Source organism: Spermophilus citellus, assembly GCF_964194105.1.
Source record: "Spermophilus citellus genome assembly, chromosome: X".
Taxonomy (NCBI): domain Eukaryota; kingdom Metazoa; phylum Chordata; class Mammalia; order Rodentia; family Sciuridae; genus Spermophilus; species Spermophilus citellus.
The window spans coordinates 108074204-108093280 of NC_138190.1; the positions used below are offsets into that span (position 1 = coordinate 108074204).

Below are 19077 nucleotides of genomic sequence, written 5' to 3' on the forward strand. Positions count from 1 at the left end.
TAAGCCTGGGACTGATGAGGATTGGGTTCTTGTGGTAGGTTTGTGGCTGGCGGAGGGGATGGTGTAGCTCTCAGTACTCCACCTGGCTTCTAGTAGGATATGCTCCAAGACTCTCACCTCAGGCTGTTTTTTTCTTTTGTACTGAAGAAAACACTTTGCAGGTGACTAATTTAAAAGATCATAAGCACAAAGTGAACCTGAAAGGCTTGTGAGAACAAGCACCCTCCTACCAGGCCATGTAAAGTTCTCAGAGGCTGGTGGGCAACATTATCATTATACCTCTTTTTAAAAAATCATATATATATATATATATATATATATATATATAGAGAGAGAGAGAGAGAGAGAGAGAGAGGGGGGGGGAGAGGTAGATGGACACAATATTTTTTTTTAAAGAGAGAGTGAGAGAGGAAAGAGAGAGAGAGAGAGACTTTTTAATATTTATTTTTTAGTTCTCGGCGGACACAACATCTTTGTTGATATGTGGTGCTGAGGATTGAACCCGGGCCGCACGCATGCCAGGCGAGCGCGCTACCGCTTGAGCCACAACCCTAGCCCTGGACACAATATCTTTATTTTGTTTATTTATCTTTTTGTGGTGCTGAGGATCGAACCCAGTGCCTCAAATGTGTGAGGCAAGTGCTCTACTACTGAGCTACAACCCCAGCCCCTTGTTACACCTCTTAAAGGTAATATATATCTTTGTATTCCTTCAAGCCACCAATGGTTTGCTCCATCACAGATCTGCTTGTAATATCCCTTCTTTAATGTCACTCTGAATAAACTTCCATCTGTCTGGGCTAAGGGAACAGTGTCAGTGTAACAGGGCTGTTCCCAAATTCATGCATTTCCTTTCCCCTTGTGACAGCCAAACCACCAAACTCTGGGCCATTTGCATCTGTCTCAGTTTGTCTTCATAACATGTGGCAAAATGTGTTATGGTGTTAGGTACAATTTGAAACTTCCTGGAGTGAAGCAAATGTGAAAAATGCTATAATTTGAAGCAGTTTTCAGAAAAGAGCCCCTTCTGATACAAAGGCTTTTTTTTCCTTTCCTTTCCTTTCTTCTTTCTTTCTTTTTTTTTTTTTTTTTGGTCCATTTATGCCTCATCACATTTTGTCCAATTTGAGCTCATTGCTCACTGAATTTTCCTTTTGATGTCTGCTTTCTAGAATAGTCCCTGCCTAGGAAAAAAAAGAAAAGAAAGAAAAAGGCTAACTCCGATGCTTTCAATTTGCAGCATCCCCAGCCCTTTCATCCATCTGGGAGCTTCCCTGGTTGGGAACAAGACCCAAACTCCAGGGTCGGAGCACAGATGAGGAAGAACCCTTTTGAAAAATCCAAGCACATGCGGATTTCATGTTTCATTGTCATCCCACTTTGCAATTGGGTCAGGTACATGTGGGGGAAGAGAGAGCAGGCTTGGAAGAAAAAAATGTGTTTGCAACCTCCCCCCAAAGCAAACATTCCCATTTTTTCATAGATTCCATTGAGAAGAAATCAGGTTTTTAAAGGTTTAGTTTGCTAATTTTGAGTTGCTTTCAGCTTGTAGGGCATCTATGTCAAGATACCCAGTTTGAGAGCTGAAGCAGGAATTTGATGTGCTAACATTTCATTTTTCAGTGACTGCTTGCAGAACTCTATACTTTTTCCTCTGGCTTTGAATCATAGAAGACCTATCTCTTTTGTGCTCCCAGCTTGTTGTCTTGGTTACAGACTTCGTTGGCCTGCCTTTCTTTGGGGGAATATACTGTTTAAAGAAGAATTTTAAAAATAGTGACTGAGGCCTCTTTCTCTAAGGGTACAGGGTATTAAGCAGTGTGTGGAACAGCAATTTGCAAACCTGGTTATACATTCAAATCACCTGGGATACTTTGAAATACTGAGGCCTCAAGCCCGAGTATATGAGTAAGGATTTTGAGGCATGAGTCTCAGGATTTGGTATTTTTTTTTAAATAAATAAACTCCCTAGGTGCATTCAGGATTTAGTTAGAGTCACTGAGTTTTATAGCAAAGCCAAGTAGCTGGGTTCTGGGCTATTTGAGACAGGTAGGGGAAATATGAAAACCTTTTCCATACCTTAGTTTTACCTGCCCATAAAGCTTGGCAATGTAAAGAGGCTCAGTGTGATGATCCCTGTCATTACTGGTGCATACAAAAGAGTTGCCTTCTCTTCAGAAAATATCTAGTTCCCCAGCTGGCATGGCATCTGGGCTGTAACAGTGGCTTGAGGCAGTGTCAGGGATTAAAATAAATCTTTCCAGTTACTTGAAGACGGATTATCTGTGTGGAGCAATAGCAGTTTCTCTCTCTCCTGCATAGTTTGTTCAGAACTTTCCAGAGTTTTGAACCCCCTCCAACTTTCAGCCAACTTCCTTCTCATGTCCTAGGTGATCAGTAAAATCAAACTCTGGGTTTTGGAGGGTGAAGCTGCCTTTTAATGGTGTTTTTCTAACATAAAGGCAGTGCGTGCTCATTATCCAAAAATGAAAACATTATAGGAATATGACCCATAGCAAATAAAAATCCCCTATAAGCTGCTTCCCAGAGGTAACCACTGGAAGTTGTTTCCCCCTGAGATTTTTTCCCCAGCAAATGCTAAACATTTCATATTTTATGCTGAAAATGAGATATCTATCAGTATGTACTTTTTAAAATTGGTGCACTATATGCTTTTTTCCTTGATAATCATCTTTTCCATGTTAGCATGTACATATCAACTTCATTCTTAAGAATCCCTCAGTTTTTAGAATTTTAATCACATGTGGGCACCATCCCCTTCCCCTTCCCTCCAATAATTCACTTTCTTTTTTTTTTAAAGAGAGAGAGAGAGAGAGAGAGAGAGAGAGAGAGAGAGAGAGAGATTTTTTTTTTAATATTTATTGTTTTTAGTTTTCGGCAGACACAACATCTTTGTTTGTATGTGGTGCTGAGGATCGAACCTGGGCCACATGCACGCCAGGCGAGCGTGCTACCGCTTGAGCCACATCCACAGCCCTCCAGTAATTCACTTTCTTATGGAAAGTCTCTAATTTTGCTTGTTTCAGCTTCAAATAGAGCATACCCATCTTATTGGGTCTATTTATATTTGATTGTATACATTTTATAAACAACGTGAAAGGAAGAGTGGCATGTATGATTCTCTCTGATCCCTAATCCCAAGTCTACTAGTTCTTCTCCCTGTAAATCACCATTACCAGTTTCTTGAAAATCTTGAGTGGTACCCTGTGGATAAATAAAGCAGCTCCTTTAAAGTGCTTTTTGTTAGGTAACCAAGTATATCCATGCAGCATATAGATACCTGTGTGTCTCATTTGTTCATTCAGCAAGCGTCCTGTATGTTCCAGTGACTGTGTTATATTCTGGACCTACAGTGAGGAGCAGCACTCAGCCACATGCTCCAGGAGCTTACAGTCAGTGGGGAAGATCAACATTTAACAAAAACACAGCTACATATAAATGAGAACTAGTGGTGCATGCTGTGAAAGAAAAGAACAGAGTTTACCTGCTGCTTTTCCAAAATAGTAAACGGCAGAATCTCCTTCCCTAATTTTTTAATACAGAGGTGTGGATGGGAGATGGGCCACGAAGACCCAGAAGCAAAGATTTTTTTCTTGCCAGAAGTTTTCACTGTTTTGTTCCCCACCAGATTTTCATCTTACAAAATGGCCTGTGGAGAGATAGGGTAAGTCGCTTCCCAGCTTCATCATTGTTGATCGCGTACTCCAGATGGTGAGCTGCATGAAGACAGGAATTTTATCCTGCATCTCTGTGTGTACCTAGAACCCTGTAAGAATGAACTGATGCAGGTACTGTGTAGTAGCTGCGTTTTGGGCAGTCTCATTTTATACCTTAGCAGTTCTGCAAGTAGCATGCATTCATATTCCTGTTTTAAAAGATGAGAAGACTGAGCCCTAAACAGACGTAAAAAAACCTGTCTTCTTTCAAAGTACACCTATCCCACGCCATTCCTCACCCACTCTCAGAATGCTCACTAATTTTCATCATAGTTATACAGCTAGCTGATCTGTGCCAGATGCCTGCAAACATTAGCTGGCCCATGTGACTATGACCCTGACACAGTTGGTTGCCTTCCTGCAGGGAACTGGATACCATCCCTCCTTCTCACGAGTTGGTGTAGGCTGTGTTACTTCAGAGTTTTCATGAAGAGTTTCAAGGCAACCAGGTCATCCTGTTCTAAATATTTTTCTGGGATGGAGGTCAAGGCAGCAGCATGATCCTCTCTTAAATGGGTCAGAGGAAGAGGACTCCTGTGGCTTCCCCAAAGCTCAAGCCTTTTCATGCTCACTGTGTCCTCTTCCCTTCTCTTCCAGCTTGTTTCCTGGGTGGGGCTCTGGCAAGGGAGCAGGGGCACACTGGCCCATGTGTCCTGGAGAGCTTTTCTGTGTCAGACACCACAGTAGGCACTATGGGAGGGGTGGAGAGAAGGAACTCAGCAAATGACAAATTATCTTATAGTGAAGAAGAGGTAGTACTGTCTGTAAAAATGATCATTAGAATCACAGTTCTGGCTTACTTATTTGTGTGGAACCAAGGCCAAGTTATTTAACCTTTGTATAGCTCACTTTCTGCATTTGTAAATTGTAGTGATAATATCACTTACATGATAGTATTTGTATGGGGAATATATGAAACAACACATGTAAGATGCTGACTGCAGTGCTCGGCCCACAGTAAGTATTCAATAAAGAAAAGTTGCTAGACCCTGTGGCACACACTTATGATTCCAACAACTCAGGAGGCTGAGACTGGAGGATTGCAAGTTCAAAGCCAGCCTTAGCAACTTAACAAGACTCTGAGCAACTTCATGAGACCCTGCTGAAAAAAAAAAATTAAAAGGGCTGGGGATGAGACTCAGTGGTTATATGCCTGTGGGTTCAACCCTGGTATCAAAAAAAAAAAAAAAAAAAAGGTTGCTGCCAATTGTTGTTATTATTCAGAAGAATCAGAGAGGAATCAATAGGGGTGAGTAATAGGGGGGTGAAAATGACCAAAATATATTATATGCATGTACAAATATGCAACAGTGAAACCTATTAGTCTGTATAATTAATATGCACTAATAAAAAAAGAAAAAAAATATAGTAGTTCCCTTCATACACAGTTTTCCTTTCTACTGTTTGTTGTCATCAGTCAATTGTAGTGCAAAAATAGGAAATGGAAAATTCCAGAAATAAGTGAGTCTTAAATATAATAAGTCATGTACCATTCTGCGTAGCATGGTGAAATTGTATGTTGTTTTGCTCTGTCCCATCCCGGTTTCAAATCATTGCTTTCTCCAGCATATCTATACCATATATGCTGTCTACCCATTAGTTACTTAGTAGTTATCTTAATTGTCAGCTTGAATGTAGCAGAATTGTGCCTGTGTTGGGGGGATCATATTCACATAACTTTTATTATGCATTAATAAAAATTTTTATTAAAATATAACTTTTATTAAAATATGATACAGTACATGTTCTATTTTGTTATTTTTATTGTCCTTCTCTTTCTGTACCTAAATTATAAATTAAACTTTATCATAGATATGTATGTATATATGTATAGGAAAAACACATAGTGTATATAGGAGTTGGCACAATTGCACAGTTAGACCTCCACTAGGGGTTGTGGAATGTATTCCTTCCAGACAGCGGGGCAGGGCAGCTATACATATAGTACCAGCAAGTACCAATGGTGTTCAGAAAAGGAAGAGTGGGTTTGGGTGGGTTATGCAAGGAAGATCTAGAGTGGGTGGGAAGAAGTGAAATGAAATATGTTTGATAGAGCAAATAGAAACTGGGAGGCTAAACTCAACTAGAGTAGAGACAAAAAGAAGAAAGGAACCTAATGTCTGATGTGTTCTGACTATCACCAGCTGTCCTCTCATCATGACTCATATCCCCAGCCCTTCATGGTTCAGTTTTGGATAGTCCTGTGTTACTGTTGGTATGTTGGAGGTGCTTGGGAGAGGGGAATGAATTGACTGCTCTGGCAGAGCTCGAGGACATCTGAGCTTTGGTAGAGTTGGCATGGGCCTAATTCTGCAATTTGGTTCACAGGCTCAAAGCCAAGTTTTTATCAGCTTACCCAGGGGGGTTGATTTCTAATGGTCTGAGTCACAATCCCAGGCTTTATATAAGTCATATTGATAAAGTACAATGCCAATTGATAGATTGATAATGAGAATGAGACCTATATAGAAACAGTAACACTTGTGTCTCTTAGCCCTTTCTGATATCCAGATTCCTGAAGTCACTTCAACAGGGTTTGTTGGATAATCTAAAATCAGAATCTAATGGAGTCGAAGGGTCTTGTGAGAGTCCATGTAGGGATTGGTAGGCCAAGGAGAACTGTCTGGTTTTGCTTGTCCATACATGTTTGTAGTATGACCAGAATATATGTCCTTTTCTTTGCAGATAAAAGCACATCAATAACAATTTTCTCCTAGATGTTCCTGTTTTCTTTTTTCTCTTTATACAGGGTCTCACTCTGTTTCCTGGACTGGCCTCAGCCTTTCAAGTATCTTGGATTATAGGTGTGCACCCCTGAACCCTGCTGATATTCCTGGTTTTTTTCAAATTCCATGCAAAAACTGTGTGATCTGACCATGTTATTGTCTTGAGTTTCTTTTTCATCTTCTTGATAAGATTTGGAAATTGCCTATTTCTCAACAACAATATAGTTTATAGTGCTTGTCTGAGTGCAGCAGTATTATTATTATTATTATTATTATTATTATTATTATTATTATTATTATTATTATTATTTTGCCTTTGTTCCCAAATTCTAGGTATGTTTCCAAGCAGGGCTGCCACGAACGGTTATGCACTGCACAACCCTAGGAGAGGGTGCCATTCACATAGACTATAATTGAATGGCGCCACTAGGGTTGTGCAGTGCACAACCTACACAGCTATACTCGGCAGCCCTGACATAGTGTAATCTTCTTTCTTCATCAAGGACGGGGTTTTGGGAGGAATAGAGATTGGCAGTTTGGAACTGTTTTCAGGGACTAAGTAAGGGGGATAAAACAGTGAAATGCTGTGAATCAGGAAAAGAAGAAAGAAGTACAATTATGCTTTGGAAGGTTTATTCTCAGGCAGAGGCAGCCATTGTGTGGGAGAAACTACTTACCTTTCTTCTTTCCATAAGCAATGTTAGAGAACCTACTATGTAAGGGTTGAAGAACAGAGAACAGTTTGTACAGGAGGAAGCATTTGAACTGGGCCTTGTAATAGAAGCAGGATATAAACCTTTGAGGATGAATTGGGTGGAGAGAATCCTAGGGGGTAAATAGTGGGAGGAAAGACAGAGATAGGAACTGTATAGGGTATGGGTAATGGTGAAAAATTGATCTTGGCTTGATAGAAGGTCAGGTCAAAGGGAGTAGTGAGCAGTAATGCTTATTGGGGATTAAATGATGATGAAGGAGGAAGGGGTGACTTGAAAACCACATCAAGGAGCTTGATTTTTTTTTCCTCTAGGCAATGAGGAGCATTCCAAAGTTGTGGATTTTTAAAAACAACTTTATAGATATAATTCACACACCGTACAACTCACACGTTTAAAGTTTAGAATTGAATTGTTTTTAGTATATTCATAGGAATGTATAGCCATCATCATAGTCAGCTTTAGAACATTTTCATTACCCTAGGAAGAACCTATATTATCATTTGCTATCACCCTCACAGCCTCTTCTTCCTTTACCCCCAACCCTAAATAATGGCTAATGTACTTCATACAAACTCAATAGATTTTGATCCTTGGACATTTCATAAATATGGAATCCTATGTGATATTTTTTGAGTGCTTTTTCTTACTATAATGTTTTTAAGGATCACTCATATACTATAAATCAGTACTTCACTCCTCTTAGCAGGCAAATAATATTTGGTGTGGATATATGGCACATTTTGTATATTTATTTGCCCATTGATGAGCATTTGAGTTGTTTCTTCCTTGCAGCTATTAAGAATAATGTGCTATGAACATCTATTTATGAGTTTTTGGGTGAATGTAGGCTTTCATTTCTCATGGGTGTAGAAATAGAATCTTTGGGTCATATGATAACTATGTTTAACCTGCCAGGGAACTGCCAGGCTGTTTTCTAAAGTGGCAACATCATTTTACATCCCCACTGACAGTGTGGGAGGGTTCTACTTTCTCTACACCCTCTTGAACATTTGTAATTATCCCTTTAATTTTAACCATGCTAGTGGGTGTAAAGTGTTATCTCATTGTAGATTTGATTGGCATTTCCCTGATGACTAATGATATCGAACATCTTTTCATGTACTTATTGGTCATTTGTATTTTTCTTTGGAAAATGTTTATTCATATCCTTAGCCCACTTTTTAGTTGAATTATTTGTCTTTTTACAGTTGAACTTGAAGAACTACTTATTTATTCTGGATCAGATCATTATCAGATGCATGATTTGTTAAATTATTTCTCCCAGTCTTTGGGTCATCTTTTTACTTTCCTAATAATGTCCTTTGAAGCACAAAATATTTTAATTTTGATGAAGTTGACTTCATGCTTTCTTTTTTTACTTGTGCTTTTGATGTCATATGATAGAATCAATGGTCAAATCTGAGATCAGGAAGATTTATTCCTATTTTTATAGCTTTATAATTTTTGCTGTTACATTTAGGTCTTTGATTGATTTTTGGATTAACTTTTGTCTGTGGTTGTAAGGTAGGGATCCAGCTTCTTTCTTTGCATGTGGATAATAATAACTAGCAGCATTTGTTGAAGAGACTATTTGTTTCAACCATTGAATGGTATTGCCCCCTTGTTGATAATCAGTCATATAGGTTTATTTCTGTCCTTTCTTTGTGTGGTGTGTGTGTGTATGTGTATGTGTGTGTATGGACACAATACCTTTATTTATTTATTTATTTATTTTTATGTGGCACTGAAGATAGAACTCAGTGCCTCACACATGCTAAACAAGTACTCTACCACTGATCCACAACCCCAGCTCTGGACTTTCAATTCTATTCCATAGTCTGTATGCGTATCCTATGCTAGTGTTGCACTGTATTACTGTTGCTTGTGGTAAGTTTTGAGAACAGGTAGAATTCTTATTTTCAGGCTCTTTTCAGCTATTTGGGATTCTTTGCATTTCCATGTGAATTTTCAAATCAGCTTGTCAGTTTCTACAGTCACTGGGATTCTGATAAGGACTGCAATAAATCTGTCACCTGAAAATTTTAAGAATGAGCATAACATGATCAGGGTGCTATTTTAAGACTAGGAACCTGGCAATAGTATATGAACTAGACTAAAGGAGGAGAGAGATGTCAGAGAGCTGGAGGTCACATAGGAAACTGCTGTAGTAGTTTAAGAAAATGATAGGGGCTGAATTAGGAAAACAGTGAAGTCAGATTTGAGATATATTGAAGTAGCAAGATGATAGGACAGGGGCTGAGTACATGTGGGAGGTTGAGAAAGATGGAGGTATCGAAGATAGCTCTAAGATTTGAAGATAGGCTTGGTGATTGACAATACCTTTTTTAAACTTTGTTTTGTAAATGATTTTGACAGAGAGTTGTAAAGATAATACAGATAGTTCTTATATATCTTTCATCCAGGTTCCCCTAATGTTAACATCTTATATAATTATAATACAGTTGTCAAAACCATTAATGTTGGTATAGTGCCATTAAATAAACTACATACTCTATTCACATTCCATCAGTGTTTCCACTAATGTTCTTTTTCTCTTCTAGCATCCAGTCCAGGGGCCCATGTTGCATTAAACTTTTCTATTAGTGTCATCTAATCCATGACAGTTTCCTTACTCTTTTTCATAACCTTTATAATTTTGAAGAGTTCTCTTCAGTTTCTTTGTGGAATGTCTTCAGTTTTGGCTTATGTGATATTTTATTCATGAATAGATTAAGATTATACAGTTTGATTAAAATTATCATGGAAATGATGCACTGTTCTAGATATCATATCATGGTGTACATGATGACATGTGTTATTCCTGTGATACTAAACCCAGTCGCTTGCTTAGGGTAGTATCTCAGGTTTCAAACACCACTGCAAAATTTCTGTTTTTCTGTTTCTAATTAGCCAGTATCTTATGTACAAAATTGATAATACTTTCATTACTAATTACAGCATCTGTCAGCGGTTCTTGCCTGCAAGTTATTTCTGCAGTGTTTGCCTTTTGGTGACTTTGATTTCCTTCTTCCTTTTACCCTTCGCAGTTGGAGTTCTACTCAATGGAGGAGGTTCCTCTCCTCTCCCATTATAAGGAGCAATAGATAGGGAAGAAGTTAGGGAAAGAAGATGACAAGTTCAGATTTAGGCATGCCAGATCTAAAGTCCAAAGTGACACCTACTTGGAAATGTCCAGAAAGCACTTCATACCTGCATAGAATCAACAGTTGAGGCTTTGATACTACAGCTAAGCACTAATATTTATTTTAGTGCAGAAATGTGGGAATTGAGGTTCAAGTGAAAACCAAGACATAGTGAGGGATAAAACTGGCACGGCGTCTGGAGGCCACAATGTTGAGGGCTTCAATTACTTTGTAAAGGGCTTTGGACTTTGTTCAGTAGTTTACCAATGGCAATTTAAGATTTGTCAGGAGAGAAAAATTGGGAATGAGATCCTGGCTCTGAGTGCGACTATAACATTGTATGTAACAAGAGTGAGTCATCTAATGTCCCAAATTAAATGAAATCTCAAAACCCAGTGAGTACTTCGGTTGCTGGAGAAAAGAGATTTGGTGTCTCTTATTAGAAAAGGCCTAGGAGGTAAATAGTGGGAGGAAAGACAGAGGTAGGAACTGTATAGGGTATGGATAATGGTGAAAAATTGATCTTGGCTTGATAGAAGGTCAGGTCAAAGGGAGTAGTGAGCAGTAATGCTTATTGGGGATTAAATGATGATGAAGGAGGAAGGGGTGACTTGAATACCACAGTGGTATGGATTAAGGATATATATTTGCCTTCAACTTTATAGATATAATTCACACACCGTACAACTCACACGTTTAAAGTTTAGAATGTACAGCCATCATCATAGTCATACAAACTCAATAGATTTTGATCCTTGCATAATGAAAATTCCAAGTCTACAATCGTTATCCCAAACTAGGAAGGACAGATATATTTAAAAAATCAGAATCAAATTATTATTTTTATGGTAGAATATTTGACATATATTTTCAGGGGGCCCTGAAACAGCACTCTACAATCAACTATATTATCATTTGCTATCACCCACAATGCTAATGAGTGGCAGAGTCAGCACGTGAATCCCTGTCTGTCCTGATTCTAAAGCCTGTGTTCATAACCAGTTAGCAATACTGCCTGTGGTTGGCCAACTCCATTCCTTCCTAAGGTGTAATTCAAGCAGGTTCAATCTACTCTGCAAAGTAGGAACTCTTTACTTTCCTTAATCTAAATCCTTAAGGGTGAATGGAAATGGAAGGAGACCCTCATGGCTATACAAAATTACATACAAGAGGAAGTGAGGGGAAAGGGGAAAAAAAACAAGGGGGAGAAATGAATTATAGTAGATGGGGTAGAGAGAGAAGATGGGAGGGGAGGGGATGGGGGATAGTAGAGGATAGGAAAGGCAGCAGAATACAACAGACACTAGTATAGCAATATGTAAAACATTGGATGTGTAACCCATGTGATGCTTACGGGGTAAAAATGGGAGTTCATAACCCACTTGAATCAAAGTGTGAAATATGATATGTCAAGAACGATGTAATGTTTTGAACAACCAACAATAAAAATTAAAGGAAAAAAAATAAATAAATCCTTAAGGAAAGCTTATTTGTAAGCTGCTTACACTGACAAAAGTGGTAAATTCTCAGAAAGAGGTAAACTAAGGGAGGTACTGGATTACTGAAGACCAGCATTTAACCATGGAGTTTAGGGAATATTTCCTGGAGGAAGTGCTTAATTTTGCATTTGAAAGGTAAATAAGAATTAGCCATAATAGGAAAAGGCAGGAAGGCCATTGTGGAATCATGAACCAGAACTCACAATGATACTGTCTCTTGATGTTGGAGATTTAAATTTTAAAATTAAAATTAGGAAAACAATAGGTGACTCTATAATCCTGGGGTTGTAAAATTTTCAAATTGTGATATCAAAGTCCTACGCCAAATGGAAAGGAAATGACAAATATATCTGATTACATAAAGACAAAAAAAGTTCTCTACATAAAGAAAAAAACTACCATAAGCAGAGCTATGACAGTGACAACTTGGGAAAAATGTTTGCTAAATGTCATAAGTCTGTATTAAATGTTATTAGTATGTAAATAACTCTTACAACTCAGTAAGCAATGAACATATCAGTTGAATTGTAGACAAAGTGCACAGATGGTCACATCCCAAAAGAAAAAATATGCCTGGCCAATAAACACGTTAGAAAACAGTTTAATATTTCTGGTAATCTGAGACATGCAAATTAAAACAATAAACTCTGTGTATGTTTTGCCTTGAAAAGTTTTAATTAACACTTTAAATCACCTGTTAGCCAGTTTGCAGCAGAAGACACATTCTCATTTGTTCCTGGAGGGAGTATCAATTCAAGTAACTTTTCTAGTATGAAGTTTAGCATGATAGGGCCAAAGGCCTTAAAACAATATACAGCCATGTCCATGGGTTTCACATCCAGGGATTCAGTCAATTGCTGAGGGAAAATATACAAAGAACATAATTGTGTCTGTACTTAACATATATAGATGTTTTCTTGTCATTATCCTCTAAACAATATAGTATGTAACTATATAGCATTTACATTATATTAGGTATTATAAGTAATCTAGGGAGAATTTAAATATGCAGGAGGATGAGCATAGGTAAATACTGATAGGTAAATACTATTTCATTTTGTAGAATGGACTTGAGTATACTTTCATTTTGATATTTACAGGGATCTTGAAGCAAATCCCCCACAGATACCAAGAGACAATAGTATTTCATTTGAAGAACAGTAAAGTCTCCTGTGAATGTGGACTAAGGAGATAGTATAGGAACTAAAAATGTAGACCTCACTTACATGTGCAAAAGGAAGATATTGGTTAGATAAATTGTTGCATATCCATATAATTGAATAAAATGAAGCCATCAGAAATTAGGTCATAGAAGCATATTGATAAACATGAAGTACATTCAGGATGCAGTTTGGCATCACGCATAAGACTCCCATGCTGGGAAAATAGGTGGAACCGGGAACAAAGAAGGCCTTGTCTGCTGCACATAGGATCCTGAGCTTTTTCTGTAGGTACTGGTAAGCCATGGAAGGATTTAAAATGGCAGATCAAAGCCATTTTAGACAGATCCTTGTAGCAGTATGCCTGGAGGTTGGAGACTAGTGAAGAGATTATTGTAGTGATCCTGAGGGAGATGATGTGAGCCCAAACATCTGAACATTAGGGAAAAAGAGCCTTAGGACAGATTTTGGGCAGCCCAAGGAATTAATCTTTCTTTTGGAGGATAAGGTCATATGTACTTGTCTTTAGGAACACCCAGATAACTGGGTGCCCACATAGGAGGTAGAATAGAAGTACTGGTGCTAAAAGGACTGAGCCTGAGGAGGTTGTGGGCTAGGCTAAATAATACTCTTCTTTAGATGTCACTTTATTTACTTTTCATTTAGTTCCTTCATGTCCCTTCACTGCTTAACCTGGCTAACCCCACATTGAGGATGATCTGTGCTTACTGGGCCCTCTTTCCAATTACATTTCTCCTAGTATCAGCACTTCCTCCTCTGAACAAAAGCTTTCTTATTTAGGTGCTATGAAAATTGTGATATGTTCAGTCTGGTGTTGGGATAATGAACAAGCTTATGGGAAACTGAACAATGATGACAGTGAACTCATATGACTGGGGAAAATAATAGCAAGCAGGAAAAATGAAGGCTGAGAGGTTGGGTAGGAGAGGTGAAAACCTAGAGCCATAGCAGTTCAGAGGTGGAGGATTAACTGAGACAGCATCTGGTGGCTAGATTGGGTGCTTAGGAACTAGCTGCATTCACAGGTTTTGAGGCAGGAGAACCTCAGAGACTATGAGGACCTTTCCTGGAGAAACTAAAGGAGTATGGTATTGAATGGAACCTGTGGAATTTTCTGGGGGAAAATCAGCCCCAAAGACTTAAGTTTCATAAGGATTTAAGAATTACAAGCACCCACAAGACCGGGGTATGAGGCAGATTGGCATGATAATGAGCCTGCTTTTGCCGAATGCTGAACTCTGAAACTTATCTGCATAAATGTGACTTGCTGTCTTGTTCAGTTTGTATTTGGGGATGTCTTATAGTGTAGAGTGTAGATCTTGGGAACTGTCTGGTGGCATAGGCTTGAGTCATTGGGGTGAGTCCCTGAGCCCCATGTGGTCAAGGGACTGGGCTAGAGTCTAAAAAATAATAAGCCCTGGCCTGGTCTGTCAGACGTTAGGTAGAAAGGGCATTAAACTTGTAGTTAGGATATAGAGGGGTATCATCCGAAGGTTTGTTAGAACTCTCCCTCAGTGTCTTCATTTGTAACATGGGGTTTAATAATACAGCCCTGCCTACCTACCAGGCAATGGGGAAGTGGCAGTTCTTTGTAGGTTCCCTGCTCATGCCCTTTAATTCATGGGCTGAGCTGGACAGATTTTAGCATGAATATAGAGTAGCTAGTTGGAGCTGGGGTAGGCTCAGAGTCATGCCCATCTTCCTTGTTTGCACCTAAAAGTGCCCTCTCTTCCTACTTTATTGTATCTCAAGGGATAGTTTAGTTTTCTGTCTTCTAGTCTCAAATGCATGTTACTAAAATTTGGAGGTGATTAGAAACCAACCAAGGAAGAAGGCAGGGATAATCAGGCAAGGGCTGGGGTACTTTGGGCTTCTAAATTAAAATGTTATTTTCACAAGGCTCCGTTGGCTAATAGTGACTATAGATGTGACCCTAGCATGATAGAGCCAAGAGGTTCAATGTCATAAATTTTGAAGTTGCTAAAGGAGGTCTTAAGATCACTGAAAATAGAATATGATGATTTTGGGGTTCTTTTTCAGATCCACTCTTCTGTATCTGATTTAAAGATTGTACTCTTCATCTTGGTGATGGGAATAAACAGGCAATGAAGAAAGGCCAAAGTGCTGATTAGAATGACTTGGGCACATGAAAGTAACTACTGGAAACCTCATTTAGAAGCAAGACTAGATTAGCTGCCTCTAAAGAAGTTAGCTCTGTGACTGATGGAGGATAATAGGACAACCAACTGGGTTGGAACTGGAGGCTTATTCCCTGTAGTACATTTCTGGACATCTGGCAAAGGGAAAATGAGAACCAACCAAATGGAGTTATAGGGAAATTGGTCTCCAAGAATCTGCTTAGCCCACCTTACCTGTGGGTATAGAAAAGTAAGACTTAACTGTGAGACCCAGTGTCACATTTTTACTTCTCTATTTAGCATTTTGGAAGTTTCTGGGGGTATTCCACAAGCTCAGGAAGGCTTGGCTCTTTAGAGATTCCAGAAGTACTAAGGACCTTTCCAAGGTGGCTGGGGTCCCTGTCTCCTCAGTATACTGTAGCTTCAGAGTGTAGCCTTTGATGGGCCTGATGCTGGGTAACTATGTGCAGCCTTCAACTTGGTCCTTTGCCTAAGGTGAGTAACTTTACTGCTGGATCAGGGGTAAAGAATACCAGCTTTATTTCTTTCTTGCACTGCTCCTAAGGGGGTGGGCTAGGGAGTGGGAATAAGGTAATGTTTGCATAATGAAAATTCCAAGTCTACAATCCTTATCCCAAACTAGGAAGGACAGATATATTTAAAAAATCAGAATCCTTTGAAATTTACAAAGTCAGTACTATGCAAGGTAGAATATTTGACATATATTTTCAGGGGGCCCTGAAACAGCACTCTACAATCAAATTATTATTTTTATGGAAAATATGACTGTTTACCATGTGAGGTGGAAATAAATAAGGGAAAATAATAAATAAGGGTAAATAGCCTCACTTCCATTCAAGTCATGTTTTGCTACCACCTCCGATTTGAAAAAAAAAAAATTTTTTTCATTTTGAGAGCTTTTTGCATTTGCCATTAAAGGATTGTAGACCTGTAATTATCCTTGGCTTTGTACTTTTAATCAAATTGATCCACAGGGGGAAAGGCACATTCTCTCTTGATGGCTTTTTCGTTGGAGGGGTTCTTTGCTAAGGTATTGTGCAGGTGATGGACTCTGGGTCCTGTTCTTTTTAAGACCCCTTCTCTTCCATCCTTTTTCTTCTTCTTGGCAGGCATTCAAGCTGCCAAGCAAGTGTGTTTCCTTAATAATTTTCCTTATAGAACCCCCCTTTTTTTTCTAAATGTAGACTCTGAGAGAAGGAAATGTTAAAAAAACATACACATGACAAACCCAACTATTCCATAATGCAAATAATTCACATTCATCAGAGCTCTCAACAAGATAAGGACATATTTTAGTGATTTCCTAAATATCACCTTTGAATCCCTGTAGGTAAAGGAACTTCACAAACATGAATTTCATTCTTTTGTCTGCCTCTTAGTTCTGCATAATGTCTTGCACCCATCATAGTTCAGTCCAAGATCAAACATAGAGCTTATAGCAGGGGTTGAGCTCCTGGAGCTTTTATTAAATATGCAGATTCCTGAGGTCCCAGACTTGTGCAATCAGAATACTTAATGGGAGAACCCAGGGATTTGCATGTTCAACAGCAAGTTTTGCAGCAGATTTTTTTTTTAAAATCTCTTCATGAAACATTTGAGTTATTGCCACATAGGTGAACGTCAAAGGGCTGTGGGTTTTCAAAGGTTGTAATCCAGGTTTAGATCACACCAAGTAGCAGGGAACTGATTGGTGTCTTAGAAGTACAAGATTCTTTTAGTTTGGTTTCACCTGAGAGGAGAATGAAAGAGTAAAAATCATCTAGGCATGCTTAGAAACAAAAGAATCAAATCAGAGGGAGATTTGGAACCTGGGGGTGGTATTTTGATAGGGTTGCCACAGAAAATACTCAAGTTAAATCCAAATTCCAGATAAACAGTGAGCAATGTTTTAGTATAAGTGTTCAATGTAATATTGAAGACCAACTTTTACTAAAACATTATTCATTGTTTATCAGGAATTCAAATTTAACTTGGCGTCCTGTATTTTATTGCTAAATTTGGCAGTGCTGGGTATTGATAAACCCACTTTCCCCCACGGGAGGCAAACCAGATGGCATATGTATGCGTGTTTCATGCTCAGAATCTATTTTTATATGCCCTGGGTTAAAAGCTTCTAAGACTGACTACTTGTGTCATATTGAAATTAAAGCATTGAAGAATTGAGTCTTGTCACTTTCTCACATAGACACACATTCTCTCTCACACATTTGCACACACATGCGTATGTGTGTGTAAACACAAACATGGACTTTGGAAAACCACCTTCTTGCCTTTTAAATTTTTTACATTTATTTTTTAATTCATATATCAAACCATAAAATTTTACCTTTTTAATTTTTATATTATATTTTTTGTATATGTTAGCATTTTGGTTTTTTTTGTGTTATAAAAGTGACAGCATCTCACTGTGTCTAGCATTTCCCTTGCTAACCATTCTCAATTCTTCAATTGCAGATCTTCCTCCTGGCCTGTCCTCCAACTCCGGGAGCTATTGTGGTCTTCAAGTAAGAGAAAATTGTTTTTTGCTTTATTACCATTGCTCTTCAGTCTGTTTTGTCTATTTGATAACAAAGGATGATATGCTGTAAACACCTTGGCTTATACTACCTTATCTCTGGGTTTCTCCAAGGAAGAAAAGTCTGTAAGGGCCCATGGAAACAGGAAAATGCTCTATGTTGTCATGTGGTTTTTAGCTCTGACAAATCCTTTCTAGCCAATAGAAAGTGTCGAAAATGTATGACAACTGGGGATATAACTCAGTAGTAGAGTTCCCCTGGATCAATCCCTAATACCAAAAAAAGAGCATGGAATCTGGGATGCTGAAATCCCATAACCTCTGTGAGCCTCATTTGCCTTTCTGAAAAATGGAGATGATAATAGGACTGCATCCTTGAATTGCTGTAAGGGTGAACGGATTGATCCATAAAAAGGACTCAACAACAGTGCCTCATATTTATGTAAATGTGATGAAGTAAGAGCTACTATTACTGTAGAGACAAGGCACAAGGGATATGTAACTTGTTTTCCTTTATTTGGTTTCTCTGTCTTGTAAGATGTAAAGACATAGGAAAAACAGAAAAAATCAAATATAACCCCCTACCCAAGATTACAGACCTGAGTTTCCTGTACATGATAAATATGGAGTGTACAGTTTCCTGCAGTGATTGAAAGAAGGACTTCAGCAGTTAAGCACACAGGCTAGGTTTGGATGAGCTTCCTTATTTATAGCTCTATGTTCTTGGGCAAACCTCTGAGTCTATTTGATCTTCTGTAAAATGGATAGTAGTACCTACCATAGGGATATTTTCTTCTGGAAAAAAAAAACAGGAAAAGAAATATGGTAGTGGGATCACAAAAATTAAAGGGAGATCAGTAGAGTAGAGGAAAGGGACCAGGTGAAGGAGGAAGGTAGGAAAAGGGGAAATATTGAAGGATGATATTGGCAAAATTCCAAGTGTTACATTGTGTGTATATACATAAATATGTAACAATGAATCCCACCATTGTATATAACTGTAAATGCACCATAAAAATATGTAAAAAAAAAAACAGAAGGTATGATAGGTTGTATGGCCAAGGCTTGTTTGCTTGGAAGTTTTTGCCCTCCTAAATTTATTCTTAAGAGTGTTCTGGTGGCCAGATAGCATCTTTCCCCTGAAATGCTTTTGCAGTATGATCCATCTACTCAACTGAGAAAGTGTTGCTTTATATTGAAGGACACGGTTCTTGTTTTTATGAGTTTTTTCCACATTTTTTGTGGATGCATTATAGTTGTACATAATTGTGGGATTTGTTGTTCAATGCATACAATGTAACAATATAATTTGGTTATGAGTTTTATTTTCAAATGAAAGTTAAAATGAGAGAAAAATATCACCTTAATACAAGTCCTAACTCTTAAAAATAGCAAGAATCA

The 19077-nt window shown here is 38.3% G+C and overlaps 1 protein-coding gene across 10 annotated transcripts in view; it reads left to right on the forward strand.

The window, feature by feature from the left end:
• TMEM164 (transmembrane protein 164) overlaps window positions 1–19077 on the forward strand; it is a 190503-nt gene that overhangs the window by 50410 nt on the left and 121016 nt on the right. For 7 of the 10 annotated variants that reach the window (XM_081276981.1, XM_081276977.1, XM_081276982.1 and 4 more), the window contains one exon: window positions 17616–17665. The exons of 1 other annotated variant lie outside the window; for it this stretch is intronic. In XM_081276981.1, the coding sequence (XP_081133107.1) occupies window positions 17616–17665 (50 nt within the window). Of the gene's footprint in view, window positions 1–15042; window positions 15636–17615; window positions 17666–19077 lie in introns of those variants that run through there. 2 more of the 10 variants (XM_081276983.1, XM_081276984.1) reach the window with 2 other exon arrangements.